The sequence below is a fragment of the Anser anser genome (genome assembly GCF_964211835.1).
Source record: "Anser anser genome assembly, chromosome: 5".
NCBI lineage: Eukaryota > Metazoa > Chordata > Aves > Anseriformes > Anatidae > Anser > Anser anser.
Genome location: NC_139725.1, coordinates 22,044,954 through 22,067,125, shown reverse-complemented (window position 1 = coordinate 22,067,125; position 22,172 = coordinate 22,044,954). Strand labels below are relative to the sequence as shown.

The following is a 22,172-nucleotide window of genomic DNA, read 5'->3' as shown; positions in this document are numbered from 1 at the left end:
GTCATGCACTTTCATCTGTGGCATCCCACAGAGGGAACCAGATGTTGGCAAGTTACAATTTAAATTATCTGGAAAGCTCCCATGTGTGGAGCACAGTCTCATTAAATTCAGGAGTAGCACAGGCCTCTGATAATAGTTGTATACTTGAGCCATGCAATGCTATAAAAGTATAGGGTCTTGGAAGCTGGTCTGAAGCAGTCATCCTCAGAAGCATTTGTGCGTTGTGTACCCTAGCTTTGTAGATATTATTATAAAAACACATTACGAGTCAAATCCTGATTTGATGTTGAGTGACTATAGAGTGTAATTGTGTTTGTATATAAAACTGTGCTCAGAAGCACCCCATGCCATTACTGCTTCCGGGTGGTAGATCTCTAGCTTTGGCATGTAAGATGCATTATTTATATTGCTATTCAATGAGACTCTCAGTGTAGTTATTTAGGTTTCTGGCATATAACCAGCATATCCTGGCTCCCATCAATATTCAGCAATATTAGGGCTTAGTGATTGTCTCCCATCATGCAGTTCACGTCAGACTGCATTCTTTGTGGCACTGGAATCTGTGTGATGAAATAAATGCAATGAATAACCTATCTTTGAGAGGGATACAGTTATCATAGTATTCCTAAATTTACTTGAATATAGAAACACCCTGGAAATATTTTATGATAGCAAAAAACATGTGTAAAGAATTTTATAGTGACCTTTCTACTCTCCTTCCTTAAGGTCTGACAGGGTACATGTGAGCCATGATTTCTATTGCTGTTTTTTTTTTTTTGTTTGTTTGTTTTGTTTTTCTGAGAAGTATATGTGTGTATACACACACAGTATATATATATATAGTGTATGTATATATTCTCATTGCATGAATGCTAATCTTTTTTCCTTTTTTTTTCTGAAGAATTTCTGAAGTTGATTACTATCAGGGTAACTTGTTTCAGATGTTTCCCATCTGAATGGAAAAAAAGGAAGAAAAAGCCAGTGTACACCATAAAACTTTCAATATTATTGAGACAGTTAGCTATGTATGGCATTTGTTTGAAGACTGAAAGTAGTTTTACTCCTTCTATGCAATTAAGATAGTGTTTATCTGAAAATAAAACACTCAGCTCTGGCACTAAGCATGGGAATTTATGGAAGAGCTGAAAAAACTATTAGCACCATTAACTGTCAGATAATACTTCATGTTTTCATATGTAAAGTATTCCACACTGACATCTGTCATCTGTCTGTCCTGCAGTCCCTATGCTGTGAGATCAAACAGAGACGTCGTGGGGTAGCCTCAGTGCTGCGATTATGCCAGCACCTCCTGGATGACCAGGAGACCTGCAACCTAAATGCAGATCACCAGTCCATGCAGTTGATAATCGTAAACCTTGAGAGGAGGTGGGAAGCCATTGTCATGCAAGCTGTCCAGTGGCAAACAAGGCTACAGAAGAGATTGGAAAAAGACTCGGTGAGTGATGCTTACTTTAAAATCTCTCTTGTAATTTCATTTTTCACCAGAGACATTTTACAGTGTTAGGCAAGCAAGTTAATCTCAGAGTGTTTTCTTCCAACTGAAGATGCCATTCCCAGTCTCTACTGGCAACAAGTGAAGCTTTTACTTTTTCATAAAGCATTGTATTGTATGGACACCACAGATTAAGAAGATAAATTCACAATATGCATGTTCTGTTTGCTGGATATTTAATCTCATCACATCTGATCCTGTTGAGTAATGAAAACAATCAGTGTAAGCCAAGTTTCTCAGTACCTAACAGAATTGGGTCCAGAGACGTATATCATTGATTGTAAAGATATTTCAGAAAAAGTATTTTCTGTGTAAGTAAGGCTGTTTTTAATTAGTATCCCAGCAGTAGATGTGCATTTCACATAGAATGCCAGGAGTATGTGATTAATATACAAATCTGTGTTATTTGAATATAAGTAAAATGCATTAATTTGCTTTTATCTCAGGGAAATGATTCCTAAGAGGCAAAATAGCACTCTGCTTAAACCATCCATTAAGTGGCGTAAATTAGACAGTTTTTTACAACATAAACTATACTACAATGCAGTATCTACATTTAAACAATAAACCATAGGGGGGACAAAATAATCCCTACTGTAACACCATTGGCTGTAATGGATGAATTGGCTCAGCATGTTCTGTGGTTCTATCATAATGCTGAAGTCTGTATACCGGAGCCACATTGACAGCAATAATAACCCTATGTAATGCATATACTGAAGAGCCTTGATGAGATTTGTGACAAGTGACAAGCTTACATATTTTTTTTTAGGTTTATATCAAGCAAATAAAAGGAAAAAATACTTGACACATACTTCCTGACAATTGTCTAACACTATTTCTGACTAACACTAAGTAGTGAAATACTACTTTTGACTTCTTTTTGTTTAAGTTCCTTTAAAGAAATAACAGAAGCTATATTTCTCTTGGAGTTGTTTGTTTGTGTTAGTGTAATATTAAAATATACAATACATTGTTTAGAAAAACTGGCAGCTCCTGAATGAAAATGCTATCAGTCTAAACCAGCCAAGAAATAGCGAGTCAGTGAGGAGGATGCTGTAGAGAAGTGAAGTTTTGAAGGTAATAATCTGTTGTCTACCTACCTTTATCAGATGTTATAAAGCAGGAGTGCTCCTCTGTCTGTTTGGTTTATTAACTGATTTGTTTTAGGTAGTGAGGTAGAAATGTGACTTGAAGGAGAAGCAGGGTTTAAATCATCTTTCAGGACAAGTCAAAAGGGGCATGTATGAGGGAGCTGGGAAGCAAGACATCATTGAAAAACAGATGGAGTGGCAAGGCTGGTGTTACGAGCATAGGAGTAGTCAGCTGATAATTGTGGGGATTGGTCTATTCTTCCACGGTCCTGGTGACAGGACAAGGGGGAATGAGCTAAAGTTTTGCCAGGGGAGGTTTAGGTCGGATATTAGGAAAAACTTCTTTACTGAAAGGGTTGTTAGGCATTGGAATGGGCTGCCCAGGGAAGTGGTTGAGTCACCATCCCTGGAGGTCTTTAAAAGACATTTAGATGTTGAGCTTACTGGTATGGTTTAGCGGAGGACTTGTTAGTGTTAAGTCAGAAGTTGGACTAGGTGATCTTGGAGGTCTCTTCCAACCTAGACGATTCTGTGATTCTGTGTGATTCTGTAATCTAAGTGCAGGTAATTGAGGAGAGTCAGTTAAGCCCTCAAAAATTTGATCTGATTGGAAGAAGTGTAAAAAGCTGATGAAGATACATGTGATTGTACAAGGATATGGAGAAAAGCAAATATATTTTTTTCATCCTTTCTTTGGACATGTATGTGTGGAGAGGGAAGTATCGACTTCAAAAGAAGATATTGGAAAAAGAAGAGATCAACTGTATGACCAGTGGAAAAATGTCAAATCTTAATGATGCTAAGAGTAATGATTCTCTCAGTTCATAGAGCTAGTGAGAGAGAGGTATAGATGTCACAGCTGATCCAGATTACCAGATGAAGAGGAAGAATGGTGATACTGACCGAGCATGAAGAAAAGAGGAGTTTGGGAAGGAGAGAGCAAGGATTCCATTTTGACTGTGCTTAGTTTATGTTAACGGCCACTAAGAATGAGTTATTTAACAGAAAGGCAGAAGAGTGTGTTTAGATGTGCCAGAGTTTACCTGAACCCTTTGTTCAGAGATGAGAACTGCAGGTATGTGAGTGTATATTATTATCTAAAAGAGGAGAAAGGGAAGTAGGTAAGGAGAAAGGCTTGTTGGAGTCCAGTGAAAAGCAGAAGGCTATGGAAGAAGGACAAGCAAAGAAACACAGAGGAAGTAGAAGAAGAATCTAGAAAGCAAAGAAATCCAAAGCAGTAACTTGTTGAGAATCTGATCAACTAGAGTCAAAAGTAAAACAGAAGCTGGTAAAATAAAGGTCATGAGAAAATGTTAGAGAAATTTCAGTGGAATGAAAGAAAGAAACAGAATTAGTGAGGAGCCAGAATGAAGCTGAATAGAAATTGGAGGTAGGAGTTTTAAACAATACATTCACATTTAAATGAGAAGAAAGTCAAGAAATAAAAGAAGACAAATGCCATCTCATCAGTGACAGAAAGACAACATTCTTGAGTTTTGATGGTAATGAATCTGGGAGAGCAAGAAATTAGAACAGAAATAAGGGAAGTCAGTGATGAAATAGGCTAAGTGAATGGATTAGTAGATAAATGTGACACTGAGGAACAGAAAAGACTGTTAAACAAAGAAAGAAAATATAATAGTAAGATTTTTAATTCTCTGAGGAACACTGTTTATGTTTGTGTGATAGTTCCATCTTCAAAATATTTTTAGTCATATTACTAACATATCGAGAGCTCTAGTAAACTGTTGGTTAGTGCTATGCAAAAGGTTTATTTAGCTGACCAGCAATAGAAAAACTAGTTGAATTCTGGAGCTTCAAGAACATTGCAACAGCCAAACTAAAAAAGAGTTCTTACAATCTTGAATTTTGGTTGCTAAAGGATGAGCCTCTGTTAGGTCTGTAACTAACTGTCCAAGAGAGATGGGGCTGGGTTTCTGCTATGTTTTTCTGAAAGGTAAGGTACCACAGAGGTGATGAATTACTTTTTTTCATTTACAAAGCCTGTAATTTCATTGTAGTAAATATATCTGTTCTACTGAACTTAGAGCAGAAACAAGTTGCAATTGTGAGATAGCTTAGAGAGGGCTGAACAGAGGTCCAAGTTGCTCTAGTGAAAGCCTACTATCTCCTTTTGCATATGGGCATCTGCCTTGTAGAAGCAGTTTGCTTTTTGTAGCTGTCGTTACTATAAATAAGCTGTTATGTGCTAATTAGAGCTTGGTGCTGCTCTTACAGCAGGAGTGGAGTCTTGTGTTTCTGTGTGGGACACAATCGATCGGGAGTTGAGGCACAGTGTTCAAGTACTGCAGTTTGCTTGATGTCCCAGTGCTTGGAACTTCACAAGGTGCATGCCGCTTTGTTCTCACTTTGCCTGAGGGAGTCTGGAATTATTTGCTGGTCTGAGTTGTCTTTCACTGTGCAGGGGTTGTACTGTTCTTTCTGCTCAGAAATGGATGCTATTAAGAGCTATCATGATGCTCATTTAATTTTCAGTGTGGGTTGTTTTGTTTTGGAACCTCTCATTCTAGATTTGTATTTAATAACATGATTCTTTGAAGTGTGTCAGGATCTACAAATTTCTCATGTTGATAAAACTATCTGTATTCTCAACATTTAAGGATGCCCAAGCCACTACAGGATTCAGGTTTCTTTGTCTTCCCTGGCCTGAGTTGGCTTGTTCTAGCCCTCCTTTTCACTCAGTTCCTGTGTAGTCATTTCTTGGGTAGGTACCAGGACTGTTTCTTCTGCTTCCCTATCTCTCTATATTTGATGGTGTGCCAGTCTTGGCACATAAACAGTATCCCTTGGTAACAAGTCTTTATTTGTGGTTGCCCACAAAATACTGTAATTTATGAAAACAAATGAGATGTTTTTATACCCTGATGGCATCTGACTCATTACGGCATCTGACTTGCTGACAGTAAATAAGATAGCCCAAATTATTTTATTGCGTTACAGAAGTGCAAGAGTCACTTGCATCTTCTACTCTCTTCTTAATTTGTGTACTAGGATCTTCCTTTGTCCTGTTTCCATCCCCAGTCACTTATCTGAACCACTTATATCATTGCAAATGCATGCTGGAACTAACCACAAAAGAGTTTTAGATTTCTTTTGAATTGTCTTCATTGATGTTTTTCAACAGTGTTTAATTTTCCTCAACCTTTGCAAGAGCAGGCACCATAAATTTATAAATAACAAGAGATTAACATGTACTACAAGCACCTAAAGTCTGGTAAAAGATGTCCTTCTAATGAGCCTAAAGTTATGTCTAGAAGCTGAAATTATTAATAAGAATCACCCCAGAAGGATGAAATGTGGTTAGATTCAGTAGGTTAATCTAGCTAAAAAGAATGAGGTATTCATACAGTGAAAAAAACAAAGATTACTTTTAAAAAACAGTAGACACTTGTCTTTTACTGGAAGCAGTCCTAATCTGTTTTAGCAAAAGAGGTTTTTATCTCCCCCATCTGTTTTTTTGTGGTAAGTTCTTTTCCCCCTGATTTATCATTCCATAGTTTGCTGGTATAATGTTATCTGTCACCTAAATTTTAGCTTCAGAATTACACAGATGCCTTTCAGTTTGCCTAACAAGACCCTGCTGGCAATCATCTTAAAAGAAAAAGGAGTCTGTCTGGCAATTGCAACGGCAATAGCAACAATCTTTAGTCAACTAAACCCAAAACTGCCATCTAAAAATCCTGCTCAACAGCTGGAGAAGCTTTAACTCTCTATGCACTTTCCTTTAGAGGGTCTAGTCTACATGAAAGAACACTGAACAGTTAAAAAAGGGTTTGGGACAGACTCAGTCACGGTCATGCGCGCAAGTTTACAACAGCTAAGTCAAAGTGGGAATATGTAAGCTGTTTTATGCAATTTTGTTGATTATTTGCTCAGCCAATGATATACCCAGTTTCAGTTATGCATCTAGCCTCAGTGAATTATTCCACCAGCCACAGATGTTCACAGTTTGATGTCCTGTCCAGGTCAGATATGTCTCTATGTAAGAATTCACAATGAGGTGACTATTGGTATTCGCTTTCCTGGGACTGTTTTATTGATACTGGAGTTCATGTAACTGACGTACTACTATGGCTCACATAGAGACAAGACTGTGTTTTCTAATGGATTTTATTTCTGAAGTTGCAATTGAATTCCTACCTTTTTGGTGACTAGAGAAACTGCTTTTTCTCCAGACTGCTTATTCACTGAATGAGAAAGGTATCTTTTTTATGGAGCAGACAATCTCTTTTCTCGTGCAACAGAGAGGGCCAATTATTGAAGGAACAGTATTAATCATGCTTTTAAAATGGAGATTTTGAGCTAAGATAATTTGGATTGAGGTGCTGTAATTCTCACATTGTCCATAAAGTATCTGAAATAATCATGTCTTTGATGATTTAGTCTACTACTATGCTCTATGAAAATTTTAAAATTTTTCTTTTTCTTTTTCACCCAAGTCATCCTGCACACTACATTGTATGTCCAGCAAAAAATCCATCTGTATTGGCTGGAAAGTATGCTGTACATCCAGCCACATAATTGAAAATAATAAGGCCACAATAAATGGGATGGCCTTGGGGTATAATACCCGAGGGATTCAATTGGTGTCGCTTTGCATCAATGTCCATGCATCATGGTAATTGAGGTAACATAACCAATTACCACATTTTAATTAGAGTTGTAAGGACTTGGGAAAATCTGCAATGGTGAGACAGCTCACTTAAAAAAAAAAAAAAAAGGCAACTCTGTTTTTACCACAAGTTTGTTTCTTGGGTTCTTGAGTGTTTGTTTCTTAGGAAGTAAAAAGCTTGTGTAAAGCCCTGCTTAGTATTTTTACCAGCATCCTCTTGGTTTCATTATTTATAATGCATTTTGAAAAACAAATTGTTTAAAAATACTATATTGCTTCTGATCAGGTATCTTTATCCCTTTACTCTATTCATCTGTTTTTGTGATGTTTTCTGCAGAAGAAAACAGTTTTAAATAATGCTAGGCATGGCGCTAACTGAAATCCCCCTCTCAGTTCTCTATATTTAATTCACTGGTTCAATATTTTTTCAATCCATGGGCTGACACTTGTTCTGAGCTACATAACAATACAAAACAAAACCCTGCATTCAAAGGTAAAAAATGTATTTGTCATTGTTCTGTTATTTGTTAGATAGCTCCACTAAATAAAACTTGGCTTCTGAAGGATTCTAATTTTTTCACAACCCATTATTTTGCAAGGTCTAGCTTTTACACCTAGCTAAAAATCTTGCATAAAAATGTAGAAACAGAAGTGCCTAATACAGCAAAGTAATAAGTGAAGATTAACCTAATTTGCTGAGGAGGGGGCACTGCATGTTTTAAAGTGCTGAATACCTCTTACAAGATCTAGCCCTCACATTATTTAATGACTTACGTTTGAAACTTTCTAAATTGTTTTTTCATTATCACAAGTCATTTTTGTTTTGATATTGGACTTCTTCATAGTGCAGTTTTTGAAAGTATTTGTATTTGGTTCTGTCAGTCATCTTGTTCTGTTTGTTTTCAACACTGAAGATAGCTTGCTTTGGAGGTTCCTTCCTTAAAATATATATGTTTTTGATTGTAGAGTCTCTGATGTATCACTCTAAGCTCTGCACCATCCTCACACTTGAGGTGCTGTACACCTTTCTGTTTCTGGGTGGCATTGCATGTCTGATTTGTGACATGGAATGATTTTCTGTAAGATCTAAAACAGAACTGCATAAACGGTGAACTAAGGTCTAAATTTTTCTTTGACTTTATGAAAGACAGGTGATACACTTCATGTTCTTGCAAGTTCTGTATTTCTCTTAATTTTCTTGAAGAATGGCCATAGTTATGATGGCAGCCATTATGGCAGGTATGCAGAGTCCAGATGGCCTGTCTAGACTAAAGCTGGTAAAATGCTTCTGGTTTTGCAAATCTCAGTAAAAACTTGCAGACACAGTGGAGCTTAGTAAAAGTTAATTTTTAAAAATCAGATAAATGTTGTGTTACATTCCGGAGAAAATCTCCTGAGTGGACACCTGCAGTGGTAGCTTTTTAGAGTGAATAAAAATAAGAATTAATACATTTAGGTCTTTCCATAGAGGACTCTTTTCCATCCTCAGTGAATGTAAAATTTTCTGTCACAACTAACCATTTTGGGCAACCACCCAGAGGCGGAATACTCCATGTGACATTACCAATCCAAATTCCAGTCAACTCATCAAGGTGTTCTCTCATCAAGAGAGAGCAAACCCTCAGAGGTGATCATTTGAGCTCATTGCCACTGAATCAGTCTTTTAGCTGTTGCTCTAATTTTAATTATGTTATGGGACTCTTTAGTTGTAGGTGTGGTTAGGCAAGAACAGACTGATGGTTAATCCAGGGACCAGAGACTAAGGCACCCCTATTTCACGGTCTCTGTCAAGCCACTGTGCGCTTGAGCTTTCCCACTGGAGAGTATGGAAAATAAAGGTACATATTCCTAACTTTCTCGTGAGTCTCAGATGATTTAAGAGTAGGTTGAACATCTAGTCTTGGGAGAAAATGTATTCACCAATTCTACCTTGCTGCTTGCATGTTCTTTGTTCTTATCAATTAATGAAAAGGGAGTACTGGAAGGAAAGTCTTCACGTGTAGCAGTTTCCGTATGGATAATGCTAGGAATAGGCTTTTCTGTGGAGCCTCTTCCAGTCTACTTTACACTTCCTTTGTGAGGTTAACCTCCTAAAGCAGAAAAAAGTAGTTCAGCATTATTGCTTTTCCAATTCTTTTCTCTGCATTGAAATTTCCAGACTAATGATGCTGTTGATTAGGTATGAGTTTGTAGTTTCCAGTATACTGAAACCTACAAGAATATCTCTTGCAGCTTGCTCAACCACCATCCTATAGTAGCAGGTCTTGATCACTGTCCACCTCAACTAATTGAAAATACTTCCCTGGGATGCATGTTTCTCTTCCATGAGTCCTTGCTAATTCTGCAGGCACCTTTAGTTTCTTTGTCCTCTCCGGGGTACCCAACAAACTTTGTAACGTGAAAGGTGAAAGTTACTTTTTTTGTTCTTGTAGGTGTGAGCACAGGAAGATAAATGAAATTACATTAGAAGTAAAGGGTATTTTAATGAGAAAATCAGTTGCTGCAATACTTAATTACCCCAAGTACCCTTTGATTTTTTTTTTCTTTTGATGAAGCACACAACATTTCTGTGCAGGATATGAAATTTACTTTTTTTTTTTTTTTTTTTTTTCCCCAATAGGTTTCTTTATAAGACTGGGAATGCTTCATAGTGGCTGATCATGGTTTTAAACAAAAAGGCTGCAAAAAGCAAAATAAATTATGTATCGCTATATATGATTTTTAAACCAAACATAGTTATTTGATCATATATATATATATTTTATATATATGTATGTATAACCACTAATCACAGCTCATACTATAGTGAAAAACTGACTTCAGGTATTCAAGGCAGAAAACGTCACAGTCACAGTGTTACAGGACTAAGGTCCTGGTATTATAATTGGCTCTAAGCATAGTGGCTGAACTGGGTAAAAAATAATGCCTCTGGACTAATGTTTTTAGTAGCATCCTATGAGCAATCTCCTTCAGTGATTGTCAAGTCTTCTCTTTAAATCACATATACTTTGAATTATTTTTTTCTCTATTATGTTAGAAGAGCTATGTAAATGCACTGGCACAGTGCCACAAAATTTTGTATATATTTCTTTTTATTTTTAAAAAGAATTACTTCTTTGGATTTTTTTTTGGTGTGTGTTCCTTCTCTGGTTAATACAGTTTTAATCTGTTCAAATGTGATTTCGGAAGGAGAGGAAATTAATGTAGTTTAAAGTTAGTTAAACACCTTAAACTGCTGTGTCTCAGGAACTTTCAAGGCTGATCAGCGGTGCTGTGTTATCCAGTGAGAAGCTGGGAATGTTTTCCTTTGGGAATATATGAGGCTTCTGTGTTCATCTGTATGGCCAGAAGATTCTTCTGTTTCTCAGTGATCTATCGGTGACTGTGTTTGTCTGGTGGTGTTTTTTAGTTGGGTGAGAGAATTTCATAGCTGGTAGAAAGTTGGGAACACTTCCTCTCTAATCTGATTTATTTTTTTTTGTTAAGTGTTTGGTGTTTACAAGCCCTCAGAGATTCAGAATGGCAGTGAGGCCATCTAAAATGCCAATTTATCGTTTGGCTTTGTAATTCAACATATGTTCATGGAAAGTACCATATCTCCCATGGGTAATGGCATTTGATCCTCATTGATGGTGCATTCTTACATGAATTCTCAACATTCTTAATTTCTTTGCATTTATAGATAATATTTGTAAATCCACTTGCCACAATTTTATATATATATATATATATATATATATTCATCAAGTAATTACAAAAATTCAAATTTTAGGACAGCGGAATTAAATTCTATAAAACCTAGAAATGTGAGCTTTCTAACTCCCTAATGGGAAAAGTCAACATCACAGTAGCAGGCTTAGGTCTTTATGTCGTGGTGGCATGTATTCTACCAATCAGGTGTAAATCTATTTGTCTTTTTTTCTGTATTACACATTAAATAATGGTTGAAAGAGTGTGAGCGAAGCTCTTGCCACAGCTCTGATAGTAAGACATTCCCTGTTCCAGAAACATGTTCATTTGAAATGTAAGATGCATAAAATCTTCAAGTGAATTCTCAGGAATTACTGATTTTAGTAGCAAAATATGTAATATTCAGAAGCTGGGAAGCTGATGTTTCCAGCATATGCAGATAGTGAAAGAACTATCATACGCTGTTTAAATGGCAAAAATAACTCATTAAAATGAAAGAAGAAAAATATCTAGTTTTTTATTTTCAATGGTAGAGGTCACATTTCAGAAGAACTCAGTTCCTATTTAGGCATTTAAGTATAGGGCCAGATATATAAAAGTGCCAAGCCGATAGTGGCTCTTTGCATTGTACTGTGTTCAGATTACAGGATGAAGTCACTATTTTATTCAGGTGCCTAATATTCACTAATTGTAAGATCATGACTCAGGCCTGCATTGTTTAAAAAATTAGACTTAAGAAAAATACAAAAGTCTCAAAGTAGTGATTATTGAATTAATTTAATGACTTGGTGCATTGCAACTCTAATGACCCTAGTTCTGCCAGGAATGGTTCGTGAGTGTGATTGAAGATAATTTTCTGATGCTTTGTTTCAAGAGTTCTCAAGAAAAATAATTTTTAGAAAGAGGGGAAGAAGCCTCATTTTCTAACAGGTTGTACAGAAGTTATTTCCATCCTACAGGGGTCTTCGGTATTGGATAATAGGGCCCCAATCCTCCAACCATTATGGAAATGTATTTGCAGGATCTTCAGAAAGTATATGACTAATCAATGTTTCCTTGTTCATTATTATAGGATGTTATAGGAGGTGCATAAGCTGTAAGCAGAAAGGGATACAATAAAAAAAAAAAAAGTGCAGGAAAATAAACAAAGTACAACTATTCACTCTTTCTCTTAACGTGAGAAATGCTTGGTACCTAATGAAATTATCAGGCAGGAGATTTAAAACAATCAAAAAGAAATACTATTTTTATGCAGTGTGTAATGAAAATGTGAAACTTGTTCTTACATGATGTTGTGGATAACAAAAATCAAAATGAGTTCAGTAAGTAATTAGACAAATTAATGGAGAAGTCAATTAATGCTTATTAAATTCCTACTCTGAAAGTCCCCACAGTCTGACTTTTCAAATTTTGCATAGCAGCTTCTATACTATTCTGTTCCTTTAAAACAAACAAACAAAAATCCTTAAACATCCATTATTGACCACTGTAGGAGATAAACTCAGCTGAATGGACTGTTGATCTTACCCAAAATGGCAGATGCCTTGTGAAAGAACATGAATTGCAGGTTTGGAGGCCTACCTGTGCAATATTTTCATGTATAGCACAGCAGTTTCAAGAAATGCCTACAGGGTTTTCATTGTGCTTGTGTTTTGTTTGTTTGTTTGTTTTAGTATTTCCAAAAACTGGGATGTAGTCGTTTAACAGGCTGCTTTCACCAGAAGAAAACTTTGAAAAATGTACCCATGTAACAGCTTTTCAAGAGATCTCTAGTACATTTTTCTGTAAAATACACAGAAAATATAATTCACACATCTATGTAATATTTAAATATGGACATACATTTATGTGTCTGAGGTAATATAATATACATTAAATAATAAGATGTAAATCATCAGCAAAGATGATCTGAATTTTATTTCTTTTTACATATAAGGTATTTGTGTCATCATTGTAGCTCTAATCCATATTCAGGTCTTCGTGTTTGGTGTGCAGTAATATGTAAATTACCTAGCCAGCTGCATTAAGCAGTGTTTGTTTATTCTATTTCTTTTGGCATAGCATATAACTGAATTTCTGCCAAAAATGTGGCTGCTTCAGGGAACACTGTTCGAGTAGAAGGAAGTTTTGAAAGGAAACGCACATCATAAGTCTTTACTGTGTGAAACAGTAAAATCAAAACAAACTTTCTGTTCATAAAAATATCTGTTTTAATGTAAAATAATGTGCTTGTAAAATACAATGAGCAAATTGAATCTTTTTAGAATGCTCTGTTTACATTAGCTTTGTAAACAAGAATACAATGCTGAGAGGCTGGTGATTTTTTTCGTATGTGGGAAGGGTGACTAAAACTGGTGAAAAGTGAAAATGAAAAGTTTAAGAGAAATTATTTTAAAATGGCATATTAATCTCCCCTAACACATAACATTTAAATGCATTTAAATTTAGAAAGCGGTGAAGTTTAAGTGTTAAAAAAATTGCATTAATGATGCATAGAGCTATCTACTTATGCTGGCAGTCCTTTCAGTCTTCCAGTCTGACACTTCCTTTTTTATCCAGCCAGCTAATTTCCCCTCTTTTGTGAGGAGTAACTGTTTTCACACTAGTGCTTACCCAGCAAGCCTCCTCATTGTTTCATGGTTAATTATCTTCTTGAGCTTCACCTTCTCCAGAGAAGGGAGAAAGACTGGGCCTCCCCACAGCTCTAATGAAAGCTAGGTTTAGAGATGCACTGTGTGAATAAATGCAGTGTCTGATGTAGCAAAATAATAAATGAGTTCCTAAACTTACGGAGTCACAGCTCATCCAGCAGGTTTACTGAACAAAGCAGGAAGACACTTGGTCTTAAAAATAATTTTTTATTTCTAAAAGTGGGGAGGAATATTGCTTTAGTGTTAAGACAAATACTGTAAAGTTGTATGTTAACAACATTTATGCTGATAACATTAATACTAATAGCTCCATGCCCCTCAGTTATTACACTGCTTTGTAGAGAGCGCTCATTGGACTTTGTAACTCAACACCGCTGAAAATAAGAAATGCAGATAGATTTAAATCTTCAGTTCATGTTCCAGTTTGAGCCCAGGTTTAAACTATAAAACATTTAGAATAAACTTTACTGTAATAGAAGAATGTTGAAGAATGACAATAGTATTTTTGTACTAATGAAATACTCCCCATTGTAATTTTGTACTCAGCCAAACTAAGGCAGGCAATTATAAACCTCTCACCCTAACAAGAAATAGTTGTCCTTTACTTTGTCATCTTCTAAGTGAATTTCTATAAAGTATGCTTGTATTAAATCATTTCTCAAGTGACGACATCAAAATATATGTATAACACTGGTACTTCACATATTGCCCAGAATCCATTCAACATCCTAGATTAGATTGAAATTTCCAATCCTTTTGGTTTTTCCAGCCAACTCCAGGGCTGTGTTGGCATCTGTCATGTACAGAGACGACTATAAAAAACAGACACTTACCAGTGATAGAGACGAGAGTAAAAAATCTGGAAGTTCAAGGGTGAGATGATTTTAGTGAAAAAGTTCTGCCTAGGGACCTCTTATACCTGGAAGTAAGGCCAGTATTTCTATTCTGCAACATCTGAAAAGCAGCTCTTTCTAGACAGAGGCTATGCAATGGCAAGGAGCAGTAGTGTTGTTGTAGTCTCGAGGTGCTTATTCTCTGCCACTTATTGACAGCAGCAGGGTTTAACTTAATGCCTGGAAATCCATAGGTAGGCACACTGTGGAAGCACTTGTAATATGCAGCATTCTGCAAGCCTCTGACTTCACCATACTTGCTTATTGACTCCTCTCCAGTCAATATCCCAAGTTTACAGATGGTGTATCAATGAAATCAAGAAGTACCTGAACTGAGATTACAAAGAAATCCTGTTGAAAATTTACATAGGGGAAAATAAAGAGTCAGTTGTCTTTGATGATATGAATTAGGCTAAATTTGGTAGTCTCTTAACTGCTTCGGGAAGAGGATAAACTGATGGGAGACCCAGATATCCTTCATGCAGTTCTTTTATTCATAAATAATAGATAAAGTCTCCCTTTCCTGTATACGGAAAGAATTTTTATTCAGAAATTCAGCCTCTCTTCTCCAGCTCTCAGTGAAAAAACTTTCTTTCTAGGTTTCTCCTAAGGTCAAGCTCCCAGGGGCTTATGTCCTGTCCTTTTGTACCTTATATCTATCTGTTTCTATGGTGATTCTCACTCTTTAGTGTTTCTCACAAACATTTATTTCTGCTGAAACAAAGCTCTTAAAAACTCTGTGATTTCAGGTGTCCTGATGTGCCCATTGCAGGTGGAGGATTACTACTGTGTCTACTGAGTGCTTTCATAGCATCCACTGAGTTGTTCTGGTTTAACTGAGAGTAGTACACCATTAAAGGAATACCAGTTGCACTGTAAATGCTATTAAATTGAAAATATCTTTAGCCATTATGCAGACCTCTGAACTATGACAAAGCCAAAACAATAATAATTTTATTATGCCAATGTAACTTTGCCAGCACAGCTTTGTTCATTGGCTTGGGCACCTCTCCTACGAAGACAGGCTGATGGAGTTGGGGTTGTTCACCCTGGAGAAGAGAAGGCTCTGGGGAGACCTTATAGTGGCCTTCCAGTGCTTAAAGGGAGCTACAGGAGAGCTGGGGAGGGACTCTTTGTCAGGGGGTGTAGTGATAGCACAAGAGGGAATGGCTTTAAACTGAAAGAGCATAGGTTTAGATTAGATGCAAGAAAGAAATTCTGTGAGGGTGGTGAGGCACTGGAACAGGTTGCCCAGAGAACCATTCTATGATTCTGTGATCTGAGTGCAGAAGGTAACTGTTTTGCTGTGAATAAGGGCACAGTGAAAATGCACAGTGAAAAAATGTGCTGAAATTTTGATGTGTAGACAAGCAATAGTTAAGCCTGTTTAAGCATCGTCAGTTCCTCAGATTTCCTATTTCTGGTGTGTGGTTTTATTTTTTTATATATTTTTTTGTCTTAACCATAAAGACCAATCTTTGATTGGGCCAAATTCTGAGACTTGGCATGGATGAACTCTACCGGTAAACTTGCATGGGCATGTGTTTGAGGTAGAGTGCCAGGATTTGCTCTTTACTAAACTAGGTATGCATGACAACATTTTGGGTTTGGGTCAAACTAGGAACGTTTTTCTAAGAGTTTCATAAAGCGCTTGTGTTGGATTCTTGCAGAAAGAAAATCACATATTCTTCTGAAGTAGAGGTGAGACCAAAATGACATTCAAGGGTGAAAAATCCTGTCATGTAACCTCTTGACAGATGAAAAGAAAACTACAAAGCAGCAAAAACAACAGCCAGTAAAATATGCCATGTAGCTAGGCTTTCTCATCACACACACACAAAAAGTGGAGAAAAAAAAAAACAAAACACAAATACACAGCTTGGAATATAGGTCTGAGATTGTAAACCTATTTGGATGACAGTATGATTCAACATAAAAATGTTACAGATGTTCTTCTGCTCCCTGGTAACATTGAAAGCGTTCTTGAGCAAATGAGAACTGGAGATGTTAAAAAGCCACATGAGGATGCAGTAGCAAAAATGGAGGCCTCTGCTTCCACAGAGTCTGCGAGATGAATGAAGTGTGGTGTGGTAGCGGTGATACTCTGAGCACAGCACAGGGACTAAATGTCTTGAGTCCCTGCTTTTGCGTAGGTCTGTGAAAGAAGTGAGTCCCTGTGGGCCTTCTGCTGGCACGGCTCACCTTCTGTTCCAGCCTGGCTCTTCTGCACTGACTGGGGAGTAGTGGAGGGCCTAGAGCCCTTCACTCCTTTCGGCCATCTGGTGCTATGGGGAGCTTGTCAAGAAAGCTAGAAGACCGTTGTAGGACTCGTGCAGGAATGAGCGACCTCAGAGTGTTAACTAACGTGGTCAAGAGACACTTAAAGAGCAGCAGCATGGCTAGTTTCTCTGACTTTTTAAAACACTTCTACTACTAGTAGGGTCTTCTAGATTACAGATGAGCATCTTGTTAAAATGTCACTGAAATTACTCAATCTGTTGGTTAGAAGATGCGCTCACAAAACCTGTATCATGATGTATATGACAAGGCAAACCTCTAGACTTTTATTTCAGAGCACTATAAGAGAAATCCAAATGTCATCATGGAGACAGTGATCATCAGTGGAATCTCTTGCTCCCGTAAGACCCGGCCTGTGCTGAGACTCTTGCAGGTGGCACCTGTCACAGCAGAGAGCAGAGGTGATGTCAGTGTCCTTCCTGTTGTACAGCAATCTGTACACACAACCACACACATAGGACCCTGGAAATACCTGTAAGCACCCGTAATGCCCAACAGGAAAAGACAAGATCTGCACGTGCAGAATTTAGTATATTATTTCATTGAGGGAGGCAATGATAATTGTAGAATGAAGCACGAGGAAGTAAAAACACAGATTTGTATTCTTATTTTCTCAGCAAAGAAACACGTATCATCTTATTTCAATTGTAGTTATAACAAGTATGTATGTTAACGATTAGTTTCTATAGTGGTCTTAATAAATATACTGGTTTCTCTAGTGATCTGTAGTAAAGCAAACTGCTTCTGTATATTTTGAGGCCATATTGTAATGTGCAGGTCACTTCAGTATAATGCACATTGCATATTATGCATATATTGATGCATATTAAAATATTGGTGTTGGGAAACGGGGACAGTTTTCTTGTTGGCTATAATATAGGGAACCCCATTTAGAAAATGAACTTAAGTGAAGCAGAATTGAAGTGGGTACTGTACATATGTTTCCCTCAGCAGAAGTACTTGGCATGCTTGCGTTTTTCAAAAGACAAAATCATGTTTGTCTTCCTTCAGTGTGCACACATTCCTGGAGATGGGGGATGGTTTTCTTTCTTTCTCTTTCATTTTCCCCTGGCCCCTAAGTGCAGTTGAGTTTGGATAATTTGTCCACAGCAACTGAAGGATATGTTGCAGGGGAGGGAGGAACAGAGTTTGTATTTATTATTCTAAAAGCTCTTTTTTTTTTTCATGTTAATTCCTTTAAAAATATATAATGGTACGTAGGGGTTACATTACAGGCCTTTTTCACCAACACAAAGTATCTGTACTGGAGTAGCACATGCAAATGAGGCCGAAACAGAGAATCATTGTTTAATAAAATTTGCTGCAGAAAAAGCAAAACTATCTGTGTTTTAAAAAAGAAACAAATGGAAAAAAAATGCATTTTAAGACTTTTTCTTAAAGAGCACTGTGATTGATGAAATATCTTTATATGACAATAATTTTATTTGTTCCCATTAACATCTTCGGCAGATTAACTCTGTAACTACTAGATATCTGCCCTACAAGCATTTAAGTGCACACTTAACTTTGCTCACATGAGCTATCCCACTGAAATGGGACTACTGCCCTAAGCAAAGTAGTTCAGTGTTCAAAGTGGAAACAGCCAGACTCCTTAAAGCAACGCTTTAAATATAGTAGAATTAATTCTACTTTTAACTTTTTTGAGTCTTTAATTTAATTTGTTCTTGTTTTAATTACATTAGAAACATTTTGGGTAGCAATAAATACTTCTTAAGTGTTGTTTATCTAGTGATAAAAACAGGAATATACATAATACTGTGCTTCTCGTTGTTATTACATTGTTATTTTTTGCTTGCTTGGTCAAATCTTTTTACATCCTCTTACTCTGAACCATGTGGCCATTGCCATTGACTCTAGAAGTAGTTGTGTTTAGTGACTTTAATATGATAAAGTTTACTATATGGAGATAGCTATTGTTAGAAAGACGTTATACGTGTGCATATACACACACACATGCTTGCTGAAGTCCATGGCAGAACACTCAGAGACCAAATTTAACCAAAGGTACAATTCAGTTTGGCAGGATGAGCTTTCTTTGGATACCATCATGTCTAACTGATTGCACTAAATTTCCTTAGTGCATTTGGGAATTTAGAAACATCATTTATGTATGTGCAAGTGTGTGTGTGTGTATAAACACAAACACCCACACCCACACATATATTACTATTGTGATAACTCTAGTCCTCCATCATCTTACCTATGCTCTGAGTAGCCGGACAGGGAGACATCTGATGTGATAACAGTTGTCCATAGAGATTGGTACTGCTGTCAGTGCAAACATAGGCTGGAGTGACACCACCTTCCATTTTTCAAGCCAGAGCTTTATTCAAAAGCCTGGCTGGTGCTGCTCTCTCCAACAGTCACTGCAATGTCTGAACGCTCTTTCTTGTTTGAGCAGCTTGCTAAATATTGTAAAAAAGAAAGGGAAAAATGTATACCTCTGCTAAAAATGCCAAATACAAGATGTTTGTGTGACATAGGCTGGGTGGTCTGTTTCAGACAAAGTTAAAACTTGTTCTATATTTGGTAAGGGCTGCCAACATAGCTGATAACCACTAAAGTTGTACTGGTAGGTCTCTTCAGGGAACATGATGCTTATAAGAAAGGTAGTAATTTACTGATATCAATTCAGGCAATTCCTTGGACAGAGAAAGCTGTGCTGGTAAAATGACCATGTCTACATAAAAGCCTTTGGAAGTGACAATAACTTTGACAATAAGAAAAAAAATAATTAAATTCTCTATCATCATAGCTGTCTGTAAAACTTCTGAATATACACCAGACCTCAGAAAAGCATGTGCATTTGAAGGATAAAAACTAGGCTTTGAAGTAAGAAGTACTCAGTGAAGATGAATGGGATGAGGTCACAACTCTACATGTTTTATTGTTTCAGTCCATCTGACCTGCAGAACAAACAAGGCAGCCAAGTGCTGATTTACAGGGGGAAGGTTATCTTCCTGACCAATAAGGATCAAATGTTTTGTTTTTGAAAAACAAAATCAGATTCTATGGAACATAAAATCCTTGGAACCTGCTGCTGATTTCCTGCCTTCGGGAATTCTTTCTGCAGCTGGCAGAAGCTTAAAACAGTAAAATTGTGCAGTTTAGGAAGCTTTTCACAGCAATATCTTCCTAATGCTAAGTGCGACAGAGTCGTAAAACATACCACAGTGAAAATGAGTTATTTTAGCTGGTTTCGTGTTTAATCTAACAGGCTTTCAAACTAACTAAATCTAATTATCATCATTCTCTTGCACCATTTTTTTAGGTGCAGGTTGGTAAGGGGATGAAAACATGGTAAACTGGCAAATCCAAACATGGACTGCTGAACACTGCAATGTACAGCACTGCTCTGATAGCCTTGGTTGTCTAACAAATATTGTTGTTTTTTTTTGTTTGTTTTGTTTTTTCATAGAGTTTAAAACCTAAGCTACCCCTAGTCAATATCTCAGAGGGAAGGAAAAAAAAAAGAAAGAAAAGAAAGGACTCTAATGAACTTATTCCGTAAAAGTTTTGGAGTATGTAGATCCACAAAGAGCTTTCAACATTAGACATGACTGATTTTCAGAATCCCAAAAAACCTTCTAACCTGCCAAGGAGGGAACATTTCCTTGGCACACGAATTTCTGCCCACAGTTATTTGTGATATCTTAATGCAGCTGCACTGCACAAGGACCTACCTTACAACAAAGCTTGAAGGAGTATGAGGATACAGATTTATCTTAAATGAAGGTCTCATTTTATCAAATATGTTAATTATCATATCACTCTGCTGAATGGTGCATAGCCTGTTTGGAGCAAATCATTCTTTTCCTTATGCCATTTGAGTGTTTTAGTCTGGACATACAGCATTAGGATACCCTTGTGTCTTCCACAGAAATAGTGCCACCAATATCCGTAATTATATAGACACTGAAGGGTGGATTTGGAGCTATTTATGCCTCTTGCCAGTAAAATGTGTTGAACACTGCACTGTGGGTTAAAACTCTCCTCATCTGTCTGTGACCCAATTAATTTTTAGTTGTTTAATGCAAAATGAAATAGCATAAGTAGGCTTCTTTTCAGAACAGCTTCTCTTAGAAGACTGGGAACCTGGTTCATCTCTCTTATGCCCAGTCTTACAAACTGTCCCACATCCAAAATCAGTGCCCTAACTATTGAACTGTTGGAGATTATCTTATGATTTGTCTTGAAAGAGATGAGTAGGCTTCAGTTCCTTCTTCAAAGGAGCTCACAGCTGAGAATTCCAGTCAGACATACGTGCCTTCCTCAGCTCACTTAACCTTGGCTGAGTCTTTATGAATCTAAGTCTGCAACCAAGTTGCTTACAACTGTTCATTTGACTACAGCCTCACTTTATCTGCTTGTATTTCAGTAACTTAGTAAGTTTGTTGTGATTTAGATTGCTGTTTGGCATGCAGTCAGTTCTGTATTTGGAAAACAAAACTTGCTCCAAGAAAGCTCAAGAGAGATAGTTGTTGAAAGTTTTTTTTTTTTTTAAGTGTTTGTTTTTCTGGATACAGTGATCACTGTTCAGCTGTTAAGAAAGTTTAATTTAAACAATTCCACATTAGTTAGCAGTCCTATTGCAAGACTTACTGTATAAGCAAAGTCTTCCCTAAAATGGAAGGCTCTCAATAAATAGAAAAATTAAGAGAAATTAATTTGATCTCAGAGAACAAGCCCCCAAATCAGCAACCACTTCTGTCCTACTTTGAGGATTTTAAGGTGAGTCAGTGCTGTTGGCCATTTGACATATCACATTTCAGTGAGAAGAGTTGTCAAGGTGCTCTTTCTCTCCCACAGGTGTTTCTAGAAGTAACAATACTTGAGGCTACGTGTTCTGAGCCCATAATAGCCCACTGGAAAGCTACAGAAGTCTTAAAAAATCAAACTAAGTTTAGCTCAATTATTTATTAGCCCTTTCCCAGAGAACAGTGTCAGCACAGACAATATTTGAAATTCATGTAGTATTTGATTAGACTGATTGATCTTACAGCTGAAGATATTAACATTCATTAGTGTTACTTACTGGTCATTAGTACTGCCTTTATTATCAAGTAAAGAATAAACAGAAATTCTAATAAAAATTCATCAAGTCTAGTGATATCCAGTGCATTAGATCAGTTGTTTTAAGACTGACTGCACAAAAGTTTGTTATAACATTTTTTAAAACCTTTAGCAAAACATTTATATCTTAGCTCTTTTAAACTTAAGCAGGCTAAGAGGTATTCTCATATATCCAACATAATAAACACCTATCAGCATGTTTTTATTAGAACACTTCTGTGTGATTCTGCAGAATGGTTAATGCTTGTTATAAAATGACTAACCACAATTAATCTCTGTTAAAGTAAAGTCAAATTTCTGTATTAT

At 36.8% G+C, this 22,172-nt stretch overlaps 1 protein-coding gene across 12 annotated transcripts in view; it reads left to right on the top strand.

The window, feature by feature from the left end:
- AKAP6 (A-kinase anchoring protein 6) overlaps positions 1–22,172 on the top strand; it is a 294,067-nt gene that overhangs the window by 262,010 nt on the left and 9,885 nt on the right. For all 12 annotated transcript variants that reach the window (XM_083840099.1, XM_083840104.1, XM_083840100.1 and 9 more), the window contains one exon: positions 1,241–1,456. In XM_083840099.1, coding sequence (XP_083696225.1) covers positions 1,241–1,456 — 216 coding nt within the window. The remainder of the gene's footprint in view (positions 1–1,240; positions 1,457–22,172) is intronic.